The sequence below is a fragment of the Falco peregrinus genome, chromosome 19 (assembly GCF_023634155.1).
Source record: "Falco peregrinus isolate bFalPer1 chromosome 19, bFalPer1.pri, whole genome shotgun sequence".
Taxonomy (NCBI): domain Eukaryota; kingdom Metazoa; phylum Chordata; class Aves; order Falconiformes; family Falconidae; genus Falco; species Falco peregrinus.
Genome location: NC_073740.1, coordinates 2,441,756 through 2,456,842, shown reverse-complemented (window position 1 = coordinate 2,456,842; position 15,087 = coordinate 2,441,756). Strand labels below are relative to the sequence as shown.

At 70.5% G+C, this 15,087-nt stretch overlaps 3 protein-coding genes across 4 annotated transcripts; 2 read left to right on the top strand and 1 right to left on the bottom strand.

The window, feature by feature from the left end:
* Positions 1 to 25: 25 nt before the first annotated feature.
* Positions 26 to 3,910, top strand: CNPY2 (canopy FGF signaling regulator 2). Of its 2 annotated transcripts, none has more exons than XM_055792278.1 (6): positions 26 to 249; positions 1,170 to 1,294; positions 1,592 to 1,707; positions 2,015 to 2,212; positions 2,469 to 2,565; positions 3,367 to 3,910. In XM_055792278.1, the coding sequence occupies exons 2-6, from the start codon at positions 1,195 to 1,197 to the stop codon at positions 3,408 to 3,410; spliced, it is 555 nt and encodes a 184-aa protein (XP_055648253.1). In that variant the 5' UTR covers positions 26 to 249; positions 1,170 to 1,194; the 3' UTR covers positions 3,411 to 3,910. The 2 variants fall into 2 exon arrangements, with proteins under 2 accessions (XP_055648253.1, XP_055648254.1); XM_055792279.1 differs by lacking the exon at positions 26 to 249 and adding an exon at positions 265 to 287.
* Positions 3,911 to 4,453: 543 nt separating this feature from the next.
* On the top strand, positions 4,454 to 10,304 carry CS (citrate synthase). Its single transcript, XM_055792276.1, has 11 exons — positions 4,454 to 4,891; positions 7,167 to 7,214; positions 7,317 to 7,424; positions 7,511 to 7,576; positions 7,660 to 7,791; positions 7,876 to 8,064; positions 8,220 to 8,419; positions 8,674 to 8,803; positions 8,893 to 8,994; positions 9,092 to 9,301; positions 9,416 to 10,304. Exons 1-11 carry the CDS (start codon positions 4,469 to 4,471, stop codon positions 9,584 to 9,586), a joined length of 1,779 nt encoding a protein of 592 aa, XP_055648251.1. The 5' UTR covers positions 4,454 to 4,468; the 3' UTR covers positions 9,587 to 10,304.
* COQ10A (coenzyme Q10A) lies at positions 10,278 to 14,738 on the bottom strand. Its single transcript, XM_055792277.1, has 5 exons — positions 14,579 to 14,738; positions 12,379 to 12,522; positions 12,107 to 12,299; positions 11,925 to 12,026; positions 10,278 to 11,809 (listed from the first exon to the last, which is right to left on the bottom strand). Exons 1-5 carry the CDS (start codon positions 14,656 to 14,658, stop codon positions 11,642 to 11,644), a joined length of 687 nt encoding a protein of 228 aa, XP_055648252.1. The 5' UTR covers positions 14,659 to 14,738; the 3' UTR covers positions 10,278 to 11,641.
* Between the last annotated feature and the right edge of the window lie 349 nt (positions 14,739 to 15,087).

Here is a 15,087-nt window from a genome sequence, read left to right as displayed (position 1 = left end):
CCTCCGCGCTCTCCCCGGGCTGCCCGTAGCGCTGCCTGCGCGCAGGGCGGCCCCGCCGCCGGCCAAGGAGCGACCCGGCCGGTCCCACCGGCTCTGCCGCCCCGCCCGGGCCCGCCGCTGCCCTCCATGAGCGGCCTTGCCCCGCGGCGGGCCGGGCCGAGCGGCGCGGCGGGCCGGGCGGTGCCGCGGGCAGCCCGGGGGCAGCCGGCCCGGGCGGGGGGCGGCGGAGCGGGACGGGAGCGCGGCGCGGTACGAGGGGCTCGGCTGGGCCCGCGGCTCTGGGCACGGTCCGGCGGGGCGGGGGGTCCGCGGGGGCTCCGAGCGCCGGCCTGGAGGGGACTGGGCTCTGTGAGGGCCTCTGGGTTCAAGTCTGTACGGGAGGGGGCTCTATAGGGGTCTCTGGGCTCGAGCCTATAGGGGAGGGGGCTCTATAGGGGTCTCTGGGCTCGAGCCTATAGGGAAGGGGGGCTCTGTAAGGGACTCTGGGTTCGAGCCTGTACGGGAGGGGGTTCTATAGGGGACTCTGGGCTTGACCCTATAGGTGAGAGTGCTCTGTAGGGGATTTTAGGCTCAAGCCTATAGGGGAGGGGGCTCTAGGTGTGATGCTGTAAGGGAAGGGACTCTGTAGGGGTCTCTGGGCTCAAGTCTATAAGGGATTCGGGGCTCGACCTTATAGGGGAGGGGGCTCTACAGGGGACTCTGGGCTTGACCCTACAGAGGAGGGAACTCCGTAGGGGACTCAGAGCTCAAGTCCATAGGGGAAGGGGTCTCTGGGCTCGAGCCTATAGGGGAGGGGGCTCTAGGCTCAGCTCTATAGGTGAGGGGACTCTAGAGGTCTCTGCGCTCAAGCCTCTATGGGAGGGGGCTCTGTAGGGGATTCTGGGGTCGACCTTATAGGGGAGGGGGTTCTATAGGGGACTCCGGGCTGAAGTCTATAGGGGAGGGGGCTCTGGGCTCAAGCCTATAGGGCAGGGTCCCTGTGGTGCCCAGGGGCACAGACGGGCCCTGCAGAGGGGGGGGGCTTCGGGAAGGGGAGTGCCGTGGACAGAGCCCTGCAGGCAGTGGGGCTGTGTGGGGGACAGGGGCGCTGGGGGGGCCCTGCCGGGTGTGGGCCTCGGGGGAGCCGGGAGGGGGTGGGGGCTGCGGGCTGGAGCTGCCTGTGCCCGCAGGTGACGCAGCAGCGGAGCCGTGAGGATGAGGGGCCGGATCCCGCCCGCGCTCTGCCTGGCCGTGGCCCTGGCTGCGCTGCTGCCCGCCGCCTGCGCCCGCCGGAGCCAGGACCTGCACTGCGGAGGTGTGGGGGGCTGGGGCAGGGCAGCGGGGCTGGGGCAGGACAGGATGGGACAGTGCGGGCCTGGGGCGGCTGGTGGGACCCCCTTGTCTGTCTGCGTTCACCCTGCTCGGATGGGCAAACACTCCCGAAGGGCCCTGGGGACCTGCTCCCCACAGACACGCCGTCTCCGTTGGCCAGCAGCACCAGTTACACCGGTTCCTCCCAGCGGCTTTGGGTAGCCGCAGGTGTGTCAGTACCAGGGGCTGAGGCAGATGGATGCTGTTAGCTCTGGGCCGCTGACGCCTGCGTCCACTGCAGCGTGTCGGGCACTGGTGGATGAGCTGGAGTGGGAGATCGCCCAGGTCGACCCCAGGAAAACCATCCAGATGGGCTCGTTCCGGATCAACCCTGACGGCAGCCAGTCGGTTGTGGAGGTGAGAAGTCTGCCAGTGGGACGGGCCCGCGGTGCCGGGTGAGCGGGTGAAGGCTGCGGTGGAGTGGGGGCAGCGGCCGCGTGTCAAAGGCCAGGGGAGACGAGAGGGCTCAGAGCCGCATCGGGTGGATGGGCCCCAATTCCCGTTCCTCAGCTGCTCATCTCCAGCGCGGCCCCAGAGCATCCATGGGGATGTCTGACCCTTTCTCGGTGCTCCCCAGCTCCCGGGGAAAGGTGCTGGTCCAGTGTTCCCATTCCGCTGTCACGCTCGAAGGCCTGACCCCGCTGTTCTCTCGCTCCTGCCACAGGTGCCCTACGCCCGGTCGGAGGCACATCTGACAGAGCTGCTGGAGCGGGTGTGCGAGAAGATGAAGGAATATGGGGAAAAAGTGGATCCATCCACGCACCGGAAGAGCTACGTCCGGGTGATCTCCCACGACGGGACCAAGATGGACCTCTCCGGGGTCAAAATCGATGGAGACGTGGCTTCCAGCCTGAAGTTTGCGGTGTGTGCAGGGCCTGGGTTCTCATGGCGTCTGTTGAGGCTCGGCAGAGGTTTTGGGTGGTGGGACCTGCTGTGTTGGGCAGCCGTGGCCCTTCTAGGGCTGAGCTGGTCCCACCGGCAGCTCCCAGCTGCTTCCCCTTGTCCTTCCTGGGGCTGGAGGGAAGGAACCTGCTCCCGGGCTGGGGGGGGGGGCCTGGCTCTGGGCTCCCCCCGGGTGCTGGTGGTGCTGGCTGATCCCCCAGTGGCTCCCCTTGCAGTGTGAGAGCATTGCCGAGGAGTACGAGGACGAACTCATAGAATTCCTCTCCCACGAGGCCGACAACGTCAAGGACCGGCTCTGCAGCAAGCGGACGGGTGAGCTGGGCTGGGGGGTCCTGGGGAGGGGTATCTCCTGCTGCCCTGGGGGTTCACAGCTGCTCCATCGGTGCTGGAAGAGGAGGAGCTGCTGGCCCAGAGTTGGGGGGATGCTGAGGAGCTGCGGGTGCTCCCCGATGTCCCTTAGCCCCGCGCCAGGGTGCAGCTCCCTGGGCTTGCCCAGCTGCATGTGGCTTTTTTTGGCTGTGCTGCCTGGGGCCGAGCCAGGGCAGCTGCCGTCAGTGCCGGCTGCTCCGGCACAGGGCTCCTGGCTCCTGGCACAGCCAATGGCCGGGCGCCCGCCCTGCGGCATCTCCCTTCCCACAGGGCTATTTCCAGCTCACAAATACCCGGGGTCAGGGCACGGCGCGACCTTTGTGCTTTTCTATTAATGAACGTGGCCACGTAACCTGCGCTGCAGGGTGGGTCCCTTCTGTACCAGGCTCACGCCTTGGGGGAAACGCTCCTTCCCCAGGGAGGGTCTTGGGGGTCTGCCCCTGGGGCTCAGCCGGTACCTCCTGCCTGCCCCAGGCTGGTGGGGGTCTGCCGAGCGGCTGTGGCTGCTGGGCCTGGGGAAACACCGGGCCAGCAGCTCTGTCCCAGCCACCGCGTTTCTCATTAACTGCAGAACAAAGTGAGGGGGAAGCGCAGGTGTCCCCTGGGCGCGGGGTCACGGCGTGCCTGGCCCCGGTGCACTGCACGTGGCTCATCCCTACGCTGCAGTGGCCAGGGATGAGGGGGAAGGGATGGGTCCCCCGGGGCTCAGCCGCATGCTGAGTGTGTTGCTCTTTGTCACTGCAGACCTGTGTGACCACGCGCTCCACATCCCGCACGATGAGCTGTGACGCAGACAACCCTGGCTGCCTCCAGAGGACGGTGCCGACCTGCCCCGGCGGCCTTGTGCGACCAGGATGGTGCCAGGCTCCGTCCAGACGTCCCCTACCTCTCGGTTCACCTCGTCCCCACCGGAACCAGCAGACGTGCTGGGGCAGACCGCGGCTCAGCAGCCGGCCTGGTGCTCTTGTCCTATTTATTCACTGTCCGTCCGCTGCAGCTGCGGTGCCGGGGGCACCGGGACACCGGGGGCACCGGGACACCGGGGGCACTGGGACACCGGCCTCGCTTCCCCACAGGGTAGCCACCGGAGCCGGGGCCGGGCCCTCGCTCCTGCTGGGACGATGCAGCGGGCAGGCTGCCAGCCAGGGGACACGGCAGGGGACACCGGGGCTCAGCTGCCCCCACCAGGGTGGGGTGCTCAGGCATCTGGGGCCGGTTGTGGGACCCCCCCCCCTCGCTGCAGGCAATAAAGGGGCTGTGCGGCAGCTGTGCCGCGGGCCCACCCGAGGGCAGGTCTCGCTCCTGTGTGTGTGGGGCCAGGCACAGGGACGGTGGCACATGGAGATGCCGGTGGCAGCCCCCTCCCCCCACCCCGTGTCCCGGCAACATCTCCGGTGCCACCAGCTCCCTCGTGTGTGGCCTGGCCGGCATCCCCCGGCCCTGGCTCAGCCTCGGGGTGGGCGAGTGTCCCCTGGCAGCCCCCAGTCAGCTGTGTCACCTGGCCCCGGTGGCAGCCACCACGGGGGCACCGTGGGGGTCCTGTCCCCAAGGGTGCTGCCCAGCCCCCACACCACGGCTGTGCCTGGCCCCTGGCACCACCACCCTAGGGCCACCGGGGCAATGCCCCGGGGTCAGCGGGGACGGTCACCCGCGGCCGTACCCCGCCCCCTGACGTCACCACCACAGGGTGACCTCCGGCCCCAGCGGCTGAGTGTGGGATGACGTCATGGGGCCCCAGTGACCTCATAGCACATGGCCGAGTGCCGGTGATGTCACGGGGCTGGGCCGGCATCACAGCCGAGTGACACCAAAGCACCGACGCCGCTCGGGTGGGTGACGCGGCGGCATGACGTCACGCACTGCGGCCGGTGACGTCACGTCAGGGGGCGTGGCCCCCCGCCTCACCCCACCCCACCCCACGATCAGGCGAACGCGACGGCCACCTATAGCCTGGCCCCCTCTGCCCCGCTGCCTCATTTGCCTAGGGCCGCCCCGCGTCGCACGGCGCAGCCAATCGGAAGCGAGTCGGCCCCGATGGGGCGGGCAAGGGCGGGGCTATGCTAATAACCAGCTCGGCGCCGCGCCCCGCCCCGCCCGCTGCGCTGAGGACCCCCGGCCGCCGCCGCCGCCGCTCGCTCCGGCCCCGCTCCCGCCCGGCCCGGCCCCGCGCCCGCTCCCGCTCCCAGCCCTGCTCCGTCCCGGCCCCGGTGCCGCCATGACGCTCCTCGCCGCCGGCAGCCGAGCGGCCGCGCGCCTCCGCGGGCCCAAGGTGAGGGCGCCCGCCCCGGCCCCGCCGCGCCTTAAAGGGGCGACGCGTCGGGGGGGGGGGAGGGCGAGGGGGGGCGGCTCTTAAAGTGGCGACGCGGCGGGGCGCTGCCTTAAAGGGGCCGCACGGCTGGGGGAGCCCGGGGGGCGCGGGGCCGCGCGCCCGCAGCGGCAGCACGTGGTGGGCACCGGCACCGGCGTCGCCTCCGCTGGCAGCAACCGGAACGGGCGGCGGGTCGAGGGGCGGCCCCGCCGCTGCCGTGTCCGACCCCGGGGGGCGGCCCGGCTGGGCCCCTGCCCCTTTTGGCGGACTGGGGCAGGGGGGCTCTGCTCTGGCTGCAGCCGCCATCCGGGGGTCGCACCCCCACCGCAGCCCCTCGCTGGGGGCTCCCGGCCCCCGCCGCCCATTGTGGGGCTGTGCTGCAGCGCCGGGCCCGGGGGGGGCCACGCCAGCCCCGGGGGCTCCCACCTGGCAGTACCGGCAAGGAGGGGGCGAGGGTCCCCCGCCACCCCCACACCACATCCACCCCGACCATCCCCAGCCAGCCGGTGCCGTAGAGGGCAAAGGGTCACAGCGAGGGGACCCCCATCCAGCCCTGGGGCTGGGGGAGTGGGGATACCGGGGGGCGGGGGCCAAGCACCGGTGCAGGGCTGGGGTGGCCCTGGTCCCGTCCCCCCCCGTTTGCCTTGGCCGCGACCCCCGGCGTTTCGTAACAGCCGCTGCAGCATCTCTATCGACCGGGCGTTATTTTGGGCGTCGGGGCCTGGCCGGGCGTGTTGTGCTGCCCCACTTGGCCCTGCTCACCCGGGGGGGCCACGTCCCCCCCAGCCGGGGCTACCCCCGACCCTGCCCAGCTGCCACCTTCCTCTTCCTCCCCACGGCCTCAGCTGCGGTGGCTGCTCCTCCGCCGAGCCATGGCCGGTGCTGCCGGTGAGCCCCTGCACCCCCAGACCCGGGGCGAGGGGCGGGGGGGGGGGCCCGCAGCGGCTGGGGCGGCCCCAGCCCCGGCAGCCGGCGCCCGGTGTCACCGCCAACACGTGTGACCTTGAGCCAGCGGCGCCTCTGTGACAGCCCGGCCCAGCCGGGACGAGCAGTGCGGGTGACACTGGGGGTGGCGGGGACCCCCCCGCCGACGGTGGCAGCCGCCACCTTGACCTTGGTCTTCCCGCTGCCGCCTCCATTGTTCCTGCCGGCATTTTCCATCCCCCTCCGCTGCCGCCTGTTGCAGGGGGACGTGGCACAGTTGTCCGGAGCGGGCGGTGGGCTCCAGCCACGCTCGGGGTCTCAGGATCCCCTTGGCTGGGCTGGGGGCTCTCGGGGTGCTGGGCTGGCCAGGCTCGGGGCTCGCTGTGGTGCTGCCCCCCACCCCCCACCCCCCGCGTCCCTTCTGGCAGCCAGTGGAAAAAGCGAGTCATGTTCTGCAGGCGCTGCCGCAGCTCCGCACCGGGGGGTGGCCACGGGGCTGCTGTGGATACAGCCCCCCCCCGGGCACCGCAGTGGCCCCGGCACTGGGCAGGTGTCGCAGTGACCCTGGCACTGGGTAGGGGTCCCATGGTCACCTTTGCCCACCCGTGGTGCCCCTTCGGGTGCTTTGAGTGGGTTTGGGCGCAGGCGAGCCCCGTGTCCCCAGGGTGCTGCCAGGGCCAGTGGGCAGGGACGGGGGATGCTGCCAGCCTCGGGCTTCCCGGCCGCACCAGGGTGTTCCCACTGGCCGGAGTCCCCGTGGGCTGCCACACGTGGGCAAGGAACAAAGATCGGCTTCCCCAGGGCAGGAAAACCGCAGCGGTGCCGGCCTGGCAGGGCGCTGCTGGCAGCACCACTCGCTCGTGCGGCCACTTCCGCGCTCTGCGGAGCAGGAAGCAAAACGCAGCCGCCTTGGCCACCGCTGGCTCTGTGCGGCGCGGCCGTTGGCTCTGCGGTGGGGTCGTGGCCAGTGTTGGGCGTGATGTGAATGAGTGTGATGCAGCACGGCAGCCCTGTGCTGCCCAGCCCGGCTGAACCTGCCTGGCGCTGATCTCTGGCACGCGTGGGCGAGGGAAGCCGCCGCAGCTGCCGAGCGCAGCGTTCGTGTGAGATGGGATCTTCCTGGAGTCACGAGGCAGCTCCAGCCGCAGGAGCTGTGCCACGCTTTGGGGGAGCTGGGGGTGCTCCAGGGCTGGGGGTGCTCCAGGGCTGGGGACTGCTTCTATGGGTACCCCTCCCTAAAGATGGGGCCGCTGGGGCGCACGGTGGGGCTCTCCCCAGGTAACACCGAGTCTGTGTGTCTGCTCTTCCACAGAATGCACTGTGTGTCCTCTTTGCCGCCCGCCATGCCAGCGCTGCCACGGTAAGAGGAGCCCCCGCTGCCGTTACCCCTCTCCGGTGGTGGGGGCACGTGCTTGGCCCTGCCGCAGGTGCCAGGGCTCACCGCCCCCTCCCCTCTTCCCAGAACCTGAAAGATGTCCTTGCCAGCATGATCCCCAAGGAGCAGGCGAAAATCAAGAGCTTCAGGCAGCAGCATGGCAGCACGGCCATCGGGCAGATCACGGTGGACATGGTGAGCGGGGCGACGCTGTGGTCAGGCCATGCCGGGGCTGCCGGCAGTGCCACAGCCGGTAACCGCCTCCCTCCGCCCTTCTGCAGGTGTACGGCGGGATGAGGGGCATGAAGGGGCTCATATACGAGACCTCGGTTCTGGATCCCGATGAGGTAGGGCCTGATCCTGCCCTGCTCAGGCACCTGCCCGGCGTGGGTGATGCCATGGCAGCTGATGCTTGTGCCGGGCTCTTTAGGGCATCCGCTTCCGCGGGTACAGCATCCCCGAGTGCCAGAAGCTGCTGCCCAAAGCTGCGGGGGGAGAGGAACCGCTGCCTGAGGGGCTCTTCTGGCTGCTGGTGACGGGAGACGTGCCCACCCAGGAGCAGGTAACACGCCGGGGCTCTGGTGGAGGTGGGGGGGTGTGCTGCCGGTCCCCTGCCCCACGGCTCAGCCCCTACGCCCCCCCGCAGGTGAGCTGGCTGTCCCGCGAGTGGGCCCGGCGTGCAGCGCTGCCCTCGCACGTGGTGACCATGCTGGACAACTTCCCCACCAACCTGCACCCCATGTCCCAGCTGAGCGCCGCCATCACCGCGCTCAACAGCGAGAGCAAGTTTGCGCGCGCCTACGCTGAGGGCATCCACCGTGTCAAATACTGGGAGGTACTGGGGGGGAAGGGGCGCGGTGCCGGGGGGATGCTCAGCCATCCCAACTCGGAGCGTGAGCCTGGGTGTGGGTGCAGGTTTGGGTCTGGGGGGTCAAAGGCTTGTGGCCCCCCGGGGAGAGCAGCCGCGCTGTCTTACCCAGTCTGTCCCAGTTTGTCTACGAGGACGCCATGGACCTGATCGCCAAGCTGCCTTGCGTTGCCGCAAAGATCTACCGCAACTTGTACCGCGAGGGCAGCAGCATCGGGGCCATCGACCCCAACCTCGACTGGTCCCACAACTTTACCAACATGCTGGGCTACACCGACCCCCAGTTCATTGAGCTGATGCGGCTCTACCTCACCATCCACAGGTACGGGGCCGGGAGGAGCAGCCGGAGCAGGTGGGAGCTCAGCACCACTCCCAGCCCCGCGGCCAAGGATGGGACCGGGTCCCGGGACATGCCCGGGCTGCTCCGGGGGCGTCACTGGGAACGCGGCGTGGGGCCACGGGCAGCCCTGGGGTAGGGCTGGGAACATCGTGGCCCCCCGGGGGGTGTCCCCCGTGGCTGTGGGGGCCCTCGGCGGGGGTGGGGGAGGCCTGACGCCCTGCTCCTTGCCCCTGCAGTGACCACGAGGGGGGAAACGTGAGCGCGCACACCAGCCACCTGGTCGGCAGTGCCCTCTCCGACCCGTACCTCGCCTTTGCTGCCGCCATGAATGGGCTGGCTGGGCCCCTGCACGGCCTCGCCAACCAGGTGGGCACCTTGGCGCGGCCGTCTGTCTGTCTGTCTGCCTGTCCGCGTGCCACTGCCCTCACCCCCTGCTCGGCTTGCCGTGCCCGCAGGAGGTGCTGCTCTGGCTGACCAACCTGCAGAAGGAGCTGGGCCAGGAGGTGTCGGATGAGAAGCTGCGGGAATTCATCTGGAACACGCTCAACTCCGGCAGGGTGAGTCTGGCCCTGCCTGGGGGGGGGACTGCGGCGGAGGGGGGGGGGGGGGGGGGGCGTGCCGGCAGCAGGCTCTGACCCCCCCTGATTCTCGCAGGTGGTGCCAGGGTATGGGCACGCGGTGCTGCGGAAGACGGACCCCCGCTACACCTGCCAGCGGGAGTTCGCCCTCAAGCACCTGCCCAAGGACCCCATGTTCAAGCTGGTGGCTCAGCTCTACAAGATCGTCCCCAACGTGCTGCTGGAGCAGGGCAAGGCCAAGAACCCCTGGCCCAACGTGGACGCCCACAGCGGGGTGCTGCTGCAGGTGAGCCCGGGGGTCCCCGTCCCAGCCCCGCTCCCCAGGGGGGGGTGCAGAGGGCTCCGGGGTGCCCCCTCCTGCCAGGCTGCCCTGCCCTAACGCCCCCCCCCCTCCCTGCAGTACTATGGGATGAAGGAGATGAACTACTACACGGTGCTCTTCGGGGTCTCGCGGGCCCTGGGCGTCCTCTCGCAGCTGATCTGGAGCCGGGCGCTGGGCTTCCCCCTGGAGAGACCCAAGTCCATGAGCACAAAGGGCCTCATGCAGCTCGTGGGCTACAAATCTGGGTAAAGAAGGGACGGGGAAGGAGCCGTGGCTGGCTGCTCCCCAGGGAACGCTGCGCTGCTGCGCCGGGCCCCGGACGGACTCGGCACTGAACCCCCCTCGGGCACCGGCCGTGGGTCTCCTGTGGTGCGAGCGGAGCCCCCCCCCCCCCGCTCCTCTCCCTCCCTGCTGCCCTGGGAGAGGGCAGAGGCAGCCCCGGGGGGGGCGTCCTGCCCCGCGCCCCTGCTCCCTGCCCGCTGTCCCCTCCCCGGAGCTCCCTCTGCTCCCAGCAAAATGGGGAGGGGGGGTGGGGTGGTCCTGCGCCCCCACCCCGTGCCAGCAGCACCACGCACACTGGGAGCCCCCCGGCTCCCCCGCTGCTGGGCTTGGGGGGGGGGGGGGTGGGGTGCCACCAGTGAGGCTGGGGGGGCACAAATCCCCCCGCCCTCCACCACAGCCCCCCACCCCGAGAGGGGTTCAGTCCAGACTCGTGTCCAGGCTCCCCCCCCCCACGGGGCAGCAGGTGAAGAATGAATGTCTCAGCCCCCCCCCCACACCCCGAGCAGGGAATTGATACACTCCTCCCCAGCCCGCACCCCCGTGTTTGTGTGAACCCCCCCGTGTCCGATGCCCCCGGCAGCTGGAGCTGGGCTCCCCCCCAGTGCCCAGCCCCGGCCCCTCGCAGGCATCGGGCACTTCTGTACAAACAACGACAAAATGCAAAATAAATGTTTTTATTAACAAACCAGAGCCTCCCTCCCTCCCTCCCAGCAGGTGCAGGACTTTCACCCCCGGGCTCAGCTTTGCTCCGGTAGGATTTAGGGTGGGAGGCAGGCGACTGTGCCCACCACCCCACCTGGGGGGCTGCCCTGAGGCCCCCGGTCCTGCTCTTGTCTCTTCCGGGGCTGACACGGTGGTGCTTGGCCCCTCGGGACCCCGGCCGCACCAGGCTCAGTGGCTTCTACAGGAACCAGCCTGGTTTGGGGTCTGGGGGGGGTCTCGGTGTGCAGCCCCACCCCAGCTCCCCCCTCCCGTGGGTGCTGAATGAGGACCAGGAGGCGGCTCACCCTTGGAAAATGCTCTTTATTGGCCCGTAAAAGCCCTTTCCTCGGGCAGCAAGGCCAGGGTGCCCTTGGCAATGGTGATGGAACGGTGCAGGGGGACCCTGGGGTGGGGGACTGGCAGCCCAGGGAGCCCCTGCCCCCCCCACAGGTGGCTTTTTGGGCTGGGGGAGCCAGAGGCCTCTACGTCCCCCCACCAAAGGCAGGGAAAGGCAAGCTGGAACCAGAACGCTGGGGGTGGCAGGGGGGCTGTGGGCCGGGGCCGTCCTGGTCCCTGCGGCGCCGGCGCCTTGGCCTGCAGTGGGTCTGCAAGGGGCTGGGGGTGGCGGGGAGGGGGGGCAGCACAAGCTGCCCCATCCCCACCCTGTGCGTGTGACTTGTGCAAACTGTGCGACGTCGGGTCTGGCGGCAGAGCGGGCGCTGCCGGGGGTCCCTCAGCTCCAGTGTCTGGGCAAGGGGTCAGCGGCTGCCGCCCCTACGCCCTTCTCCTTCCCTTTTGTTCCTGGAAGAGCTGGGGGAGCAGGGGGCACTGGCAGCTGCCCCCCCACCCCTGCCCTGGCCGCTCACTGCCTGCCCCTCTTGCGTTCCCAGGCAGGATCGGGCCAGGCTCCCCCCCCAGCGAACACCCACCTTCCTCGGCGGGGCCAGGCACGGCTGGCCCAGGAGCTGCCCCGCCACCGGGACCCTCTGGCCTTGCCGAGGAATTAAAAGGAACAGAACGGGGGAGAGGAAAAAAAAAAAAAGAAAAAAAGAGCTCCCAAGAACTAAAATGAAACTTAAAACCAGTATCAGCTACAAAACCAGGGAGTCCAGCGCTGGGACGCAGCTCCCGCAGCGTCGTGGTGGGGCTGGGGGCTCACGGCAGCCCCCGCGCTCACAGGAGCATTGCTTCTCGCCCCTAGGGCCGGGAGGGAAGTTGAGGCAACGGCAGCAGAGATGCACTCAAATAAATACTCAGGAGGGTGGGCGCAGGGTGGGAAGCCCCGTGGCCCTGGCACAGTCTGCGGTGGCCGGGCTGCCCTCACGTCTGGTGGACCTCGTGGAACATGAGCTCCCGGGGGATGCGGGTCTCGGGACCGAAGTTCTTGGCTGCCCGGCGCTCGAAGGCTGCCACCATCTGCTTGACCACCTCGTCGAAGAAGACGGTGGCCAGCTGGGAGTGCAGCAGGGAGCGAAACTCAAAGGAGATCTGGGGAGGAGAGCGGCTGGCCTGAGGATGGCAGCGCGTGGGCAGGTCTCCGCAGCAGGGGCCGTCTCCCCCATCCTCCCCAGGCGCTTCGCACCCGCCCGGAGCTGGGTCTTACCGAGAAATCCACGGTGCTGGTGCGGGGATAGCCGGGGATGCCGGGGCTGAAGCGCCAGTTCGTCTCCAGGTGGTTGAAGAGGCGCCCGTCCGTGCAGACAGCCTGGGGAGGGGGAGCAGCCGGTCAGGGGGGCCTGAGGAGCTGGCCAGGATGGTTTCCCACCGCGCCGGAGCCACACTCACCTTGACGAGGTGGGGGCGGACAAGGGTGACGATAGAGGTGTAGCGCTCCACCACGGGCGGGAAGCCCACCTCCAGCTGCGCCTTGACATGACCCGTGCGCTTGGAGACCACCACTGACTTCTTGCACCAAGGCACGAAGTTCTTGTAGTCCTCCACGTTGGCGACCACATCGTACATCTCCTGCATGGAGTACCTGGGGGCAGAGCGGACGCTGCAGCCGGGGCTGTGGGGGCCCTCGCCGCCCGGCTGGACGGGGAAGCCGCCACACCTACCCGATGATGCGCCGCTCCGAGTATTCCTTCCGCTTGTTGGTGAGGTTGAGGAAGGACCGGCTGGGTTGGGCCCGGGGCCCCCACTCGGTGCTGCTCGCTGGCCGGCCAAGCCGGCTGAGCCGGAGGCCGCACAGGGCCGTGTGCCTGCGCAGGAGATGGGCGTTAGCGGAGGAACCGGGACCGTTAGCGGAGGAACCGGGACTGTGCCGGGCAGCGGAGCTGCCAGCGAGCCTCTGGGCCAAGTGGGGCAACCCCCCTGCCCAGGACGGCCACGATGTTGGGCCCCTTCCAGACCTGCCCACGTGCCTCCCGGGATGGGACTCGGCCCCGGGGGGCGTGAGGGGGGATCAGGGCCGAAGCAGGCGCCCACCGCCACTCCCAGCCCTCCCGCCTGGGCCGGTGGGAAGAGGCCGGGGAAGTCCGAGTGCTTGTCCCAGGGCTGCTGCCAAGGCTGTTGTTGCGCAAGAGGAGGAAGGCCGGGGAAACCTGACCTCAGGGACACCTAATCCAGACCAGCAGTGCGGGGACAACTGCCCGTTACCCCCCGCTGCCGCTCCCCAGCCCCGCACTGGGCTCCGGTGGCAGCACAGAGCCCTGCTCAGCCCAGGGACCTTCTCCCTCCTCCGTGTCCTGCCCCAGCCCCATCTCGTTCCTCAGGTGTGGCGCAGACGGTGCCCTTGCTGCCGGTGGGAAGGGACAAAAGGTGGCCACCTCCTCGAGGAGAAGCCAAGCCCCAAAGGCACAGTAGGGTCCTGGGTGGCGTGTCACCCAGCCCTGGAGCTGCGGCGATGGCAGCGGGGTCCTGCCATGCCGTGGCCATCAGCGCCTCAATTATTATCAGCTCCCTCATAATGGCTTAACTGCACCAGGCCAAGCCCCGGCAGCCAGTCCTCACCAAGAAGCGGGAAGATAACGATGGTGGCTGTAGCCCTGACCACACCAGGGCCAGTGGGGCTCTGGGCTAGGGCTGGCCCCACCAGGATCCCTCCGGTGACAGCCATCACTGGCAGCACTTGGTGCCCACGGGACAGCGCGGGTATTTTTAGATGCGCCTGCACGCAGGTCACAGCAGCTCTCCTCCAGGGCGGGTGGCCGAGGGAGAAAGGTCCCGCTGCTTCTCCCAGGAGAAGGGGACGTTCCCGTGCCAAGACTAGTCACCCGGGGCGCTTGGCAGCCCCCAAGCTCCCAGAATAGCCAGGCAGCGCAGCGAGCTGGTCGGTACGTTTGAGTGGCGCCAGCCCAGGTCACAGCCCTTGGCTGCACCGAGCCAGGGGTCCCCAAGCGCACCGGGACCCCACTGACAGCCCCCCCGAGGCCATCGGCCCCCTCCTCGCTCGCACCGCAGCTTGGTGCCGTACGCGTGCCGCAGCGGGTCTCAGTGGAGCTGGCTCCTCAACCAGCGCCACGGCACGATGCTGCAGCTGCTTCCACACCGCGGGCCTGTCCGGCGGTGTGGCTGGTGGCCCGAGGCTCACGAGAGCAGCCCTGTCCCCAGGCGGCCGGTGCCAGCCCCGAGCTGGCAGAGCCCCAGCGGCACTGGCGGCGTGGCCGGGCGCGGAGGTCAGCGCGGTGGGGACACGGCGGGGTGGCCTCAGGTCTCCTGGGCTGGCCAAAGCGTGACACTGACGTCGCTCCTGACCCACGAGGGAAGCGCTGGCACCTGCCCGGCCCTCGCGGCCCGGGGGGTGGCCCTGGCCCCCATGCGGGGGTTGCCCCAAGGTCAGGCCACAGCCCCGGGGCTCCTCGGGGCTGTGTGTCCCCCAGCTCCAGCCCGGGGCCGGTGGCCACCGGGACAGCAGTGCCGCCGGGGCCACAACCCACCGTGGCCACGGGCCCCCCTGTCCTGGGTCCCCCCCGTCCCCCCACGACCCCCTGCCCCGGGCAGCCCCTTGGAGGGCACAAGGCCGGGCCCACGGGCCGCTCGCCCCGCGGGGGCCGCCCCCAAGCCTCACCCGGGTCCCCCCGGCCCCGATCGCCCCTCGGGGCCCGCCCTGCGCCGGCGACCCTGTCCCGGGCCCCTGCCGGAGCCCCCGGGCCTTGTATGACGCCCAGCCCAGCCCCGCGCCGTGCTCCGGGCACGGGCTCCGGCCCCGCTACCCACTGCGGGTCCCCCGGCCCGCTGCCGCCGACCGGGCCCCGCGGCCCTGCCCGGTACCGGTGCCGGCGCCCGGTGCCGCCCCGTGAGGTCGCCGGCGCTCACCTGCCGGGCGGGGCCGCCGCGGCCCGCAGCCGCTGCCGCGCTCCGAGCTGGAAGGCGCCGCGGAGCCGCCGGGCCGCCATGACCGGGGCCGGGACGCGGCTCCGCTGCCCTCACACCGGCGCCGCCGCCGCCGCCGTGACCTCTCACCCCCCCCGCGACGTCACCGCGTCGCCATGGCGCCCGCCCGCGTCACGGCCCGGGGGCGGGGCGAGGCGCCTCCCGCGCGGGGCACGACGGGAGCTGTAGTCCGCGCCGCGCGGGGCACGACGGGAAGTGTAGTCCCATTCCGCGGCGCTGCGGCCTCCCCGGGCCCCAGCGGCCTCCCCGGGCCGCTGCCCAACCGAGCCCCCCGCGGCCCTCAGCGCCGGCTCGGAGTCCCCCGCTGGGCTGGGGGGGGCTGGATTCGGGCGTGGGACCCGGCTTTGTGCCGGCAGCCCGACCGGCCGGCCCTGCTGGTTACTGGCCTGTCCAAGCAGCACCCGGTGCCACAGGTCCCTTCTCCCAGGCAG

Excerpts from the sequence above, each read along its gene's own strand:
- CNPY2 (XM_055792278.1), top strand. The coding sequence starts at position 1,195 with ATGAGGGGCCGGATCCCGCCCGCGCTCTGCCTGGCCGTGGCCCTGGCT. Across the intron at positions 2,213-2,468 it reads CTTCCAGCCTGAAGTTTGCG|TGTGAGAGCATTGCCGAGGA; the intron begins GTGTGTGCAGGG and ends CTCCCCTTGCAG. Across the intron at positions 2,566-3,366 it reads GCTCTGCAGCAAGCGGACGG|ACCTGTGTGACCACGCGCTC; the intron begins GTGAGCTGGGCT and ends TTGTCACTGCAG.
- CS (XM_055792276.1), top strand. The coding sequence starts at position 4,469 with ATGACGTCACGCACTGCGGCCGGTGACGTCACGTCAGGGGGCGTGGCC. Across the intron at positions 8,804-8,892 it reads TGCACGGCCTCGCCAACCAG|GAGGTGCTGCTCTGGCTGAC; the intron begins GTGGGCACCTTG and ends CCGTGCCCGCAG. Across the intron at positions 8,995-9,091 it reads ACACGCTCAACTCCGGCAGG|GTGGTGCCAGGGTATGGGCA; the intron begins GTGAGTCTGGCC and ends TGATTCTCGCAG.
- COQ10A (XM_055792277.1), bottom strand. The coding sequence starts at position 14,658 with ATGGCGGCCCGGCGGCTCCGCGGCGCCTTCCAGCTCGGAGCGCGGCAG. Across the intron at positions 12,027-12,106 it reads TCCGCCCCCACCTCGTCAAG|GCTGTCTGCACGGACGGGCG; the intron begins GTGAGTGTGGCT and ends CCCCCTCCCCAG. Across the intron at positions 11,810-11,924 it reads CCAGCACCGTGGATTTCTCG|ATCTCCTTTGAGTTTCGCTC; the intron begins GTAAGACCCAGC and ends TCTCCTCCCCAG.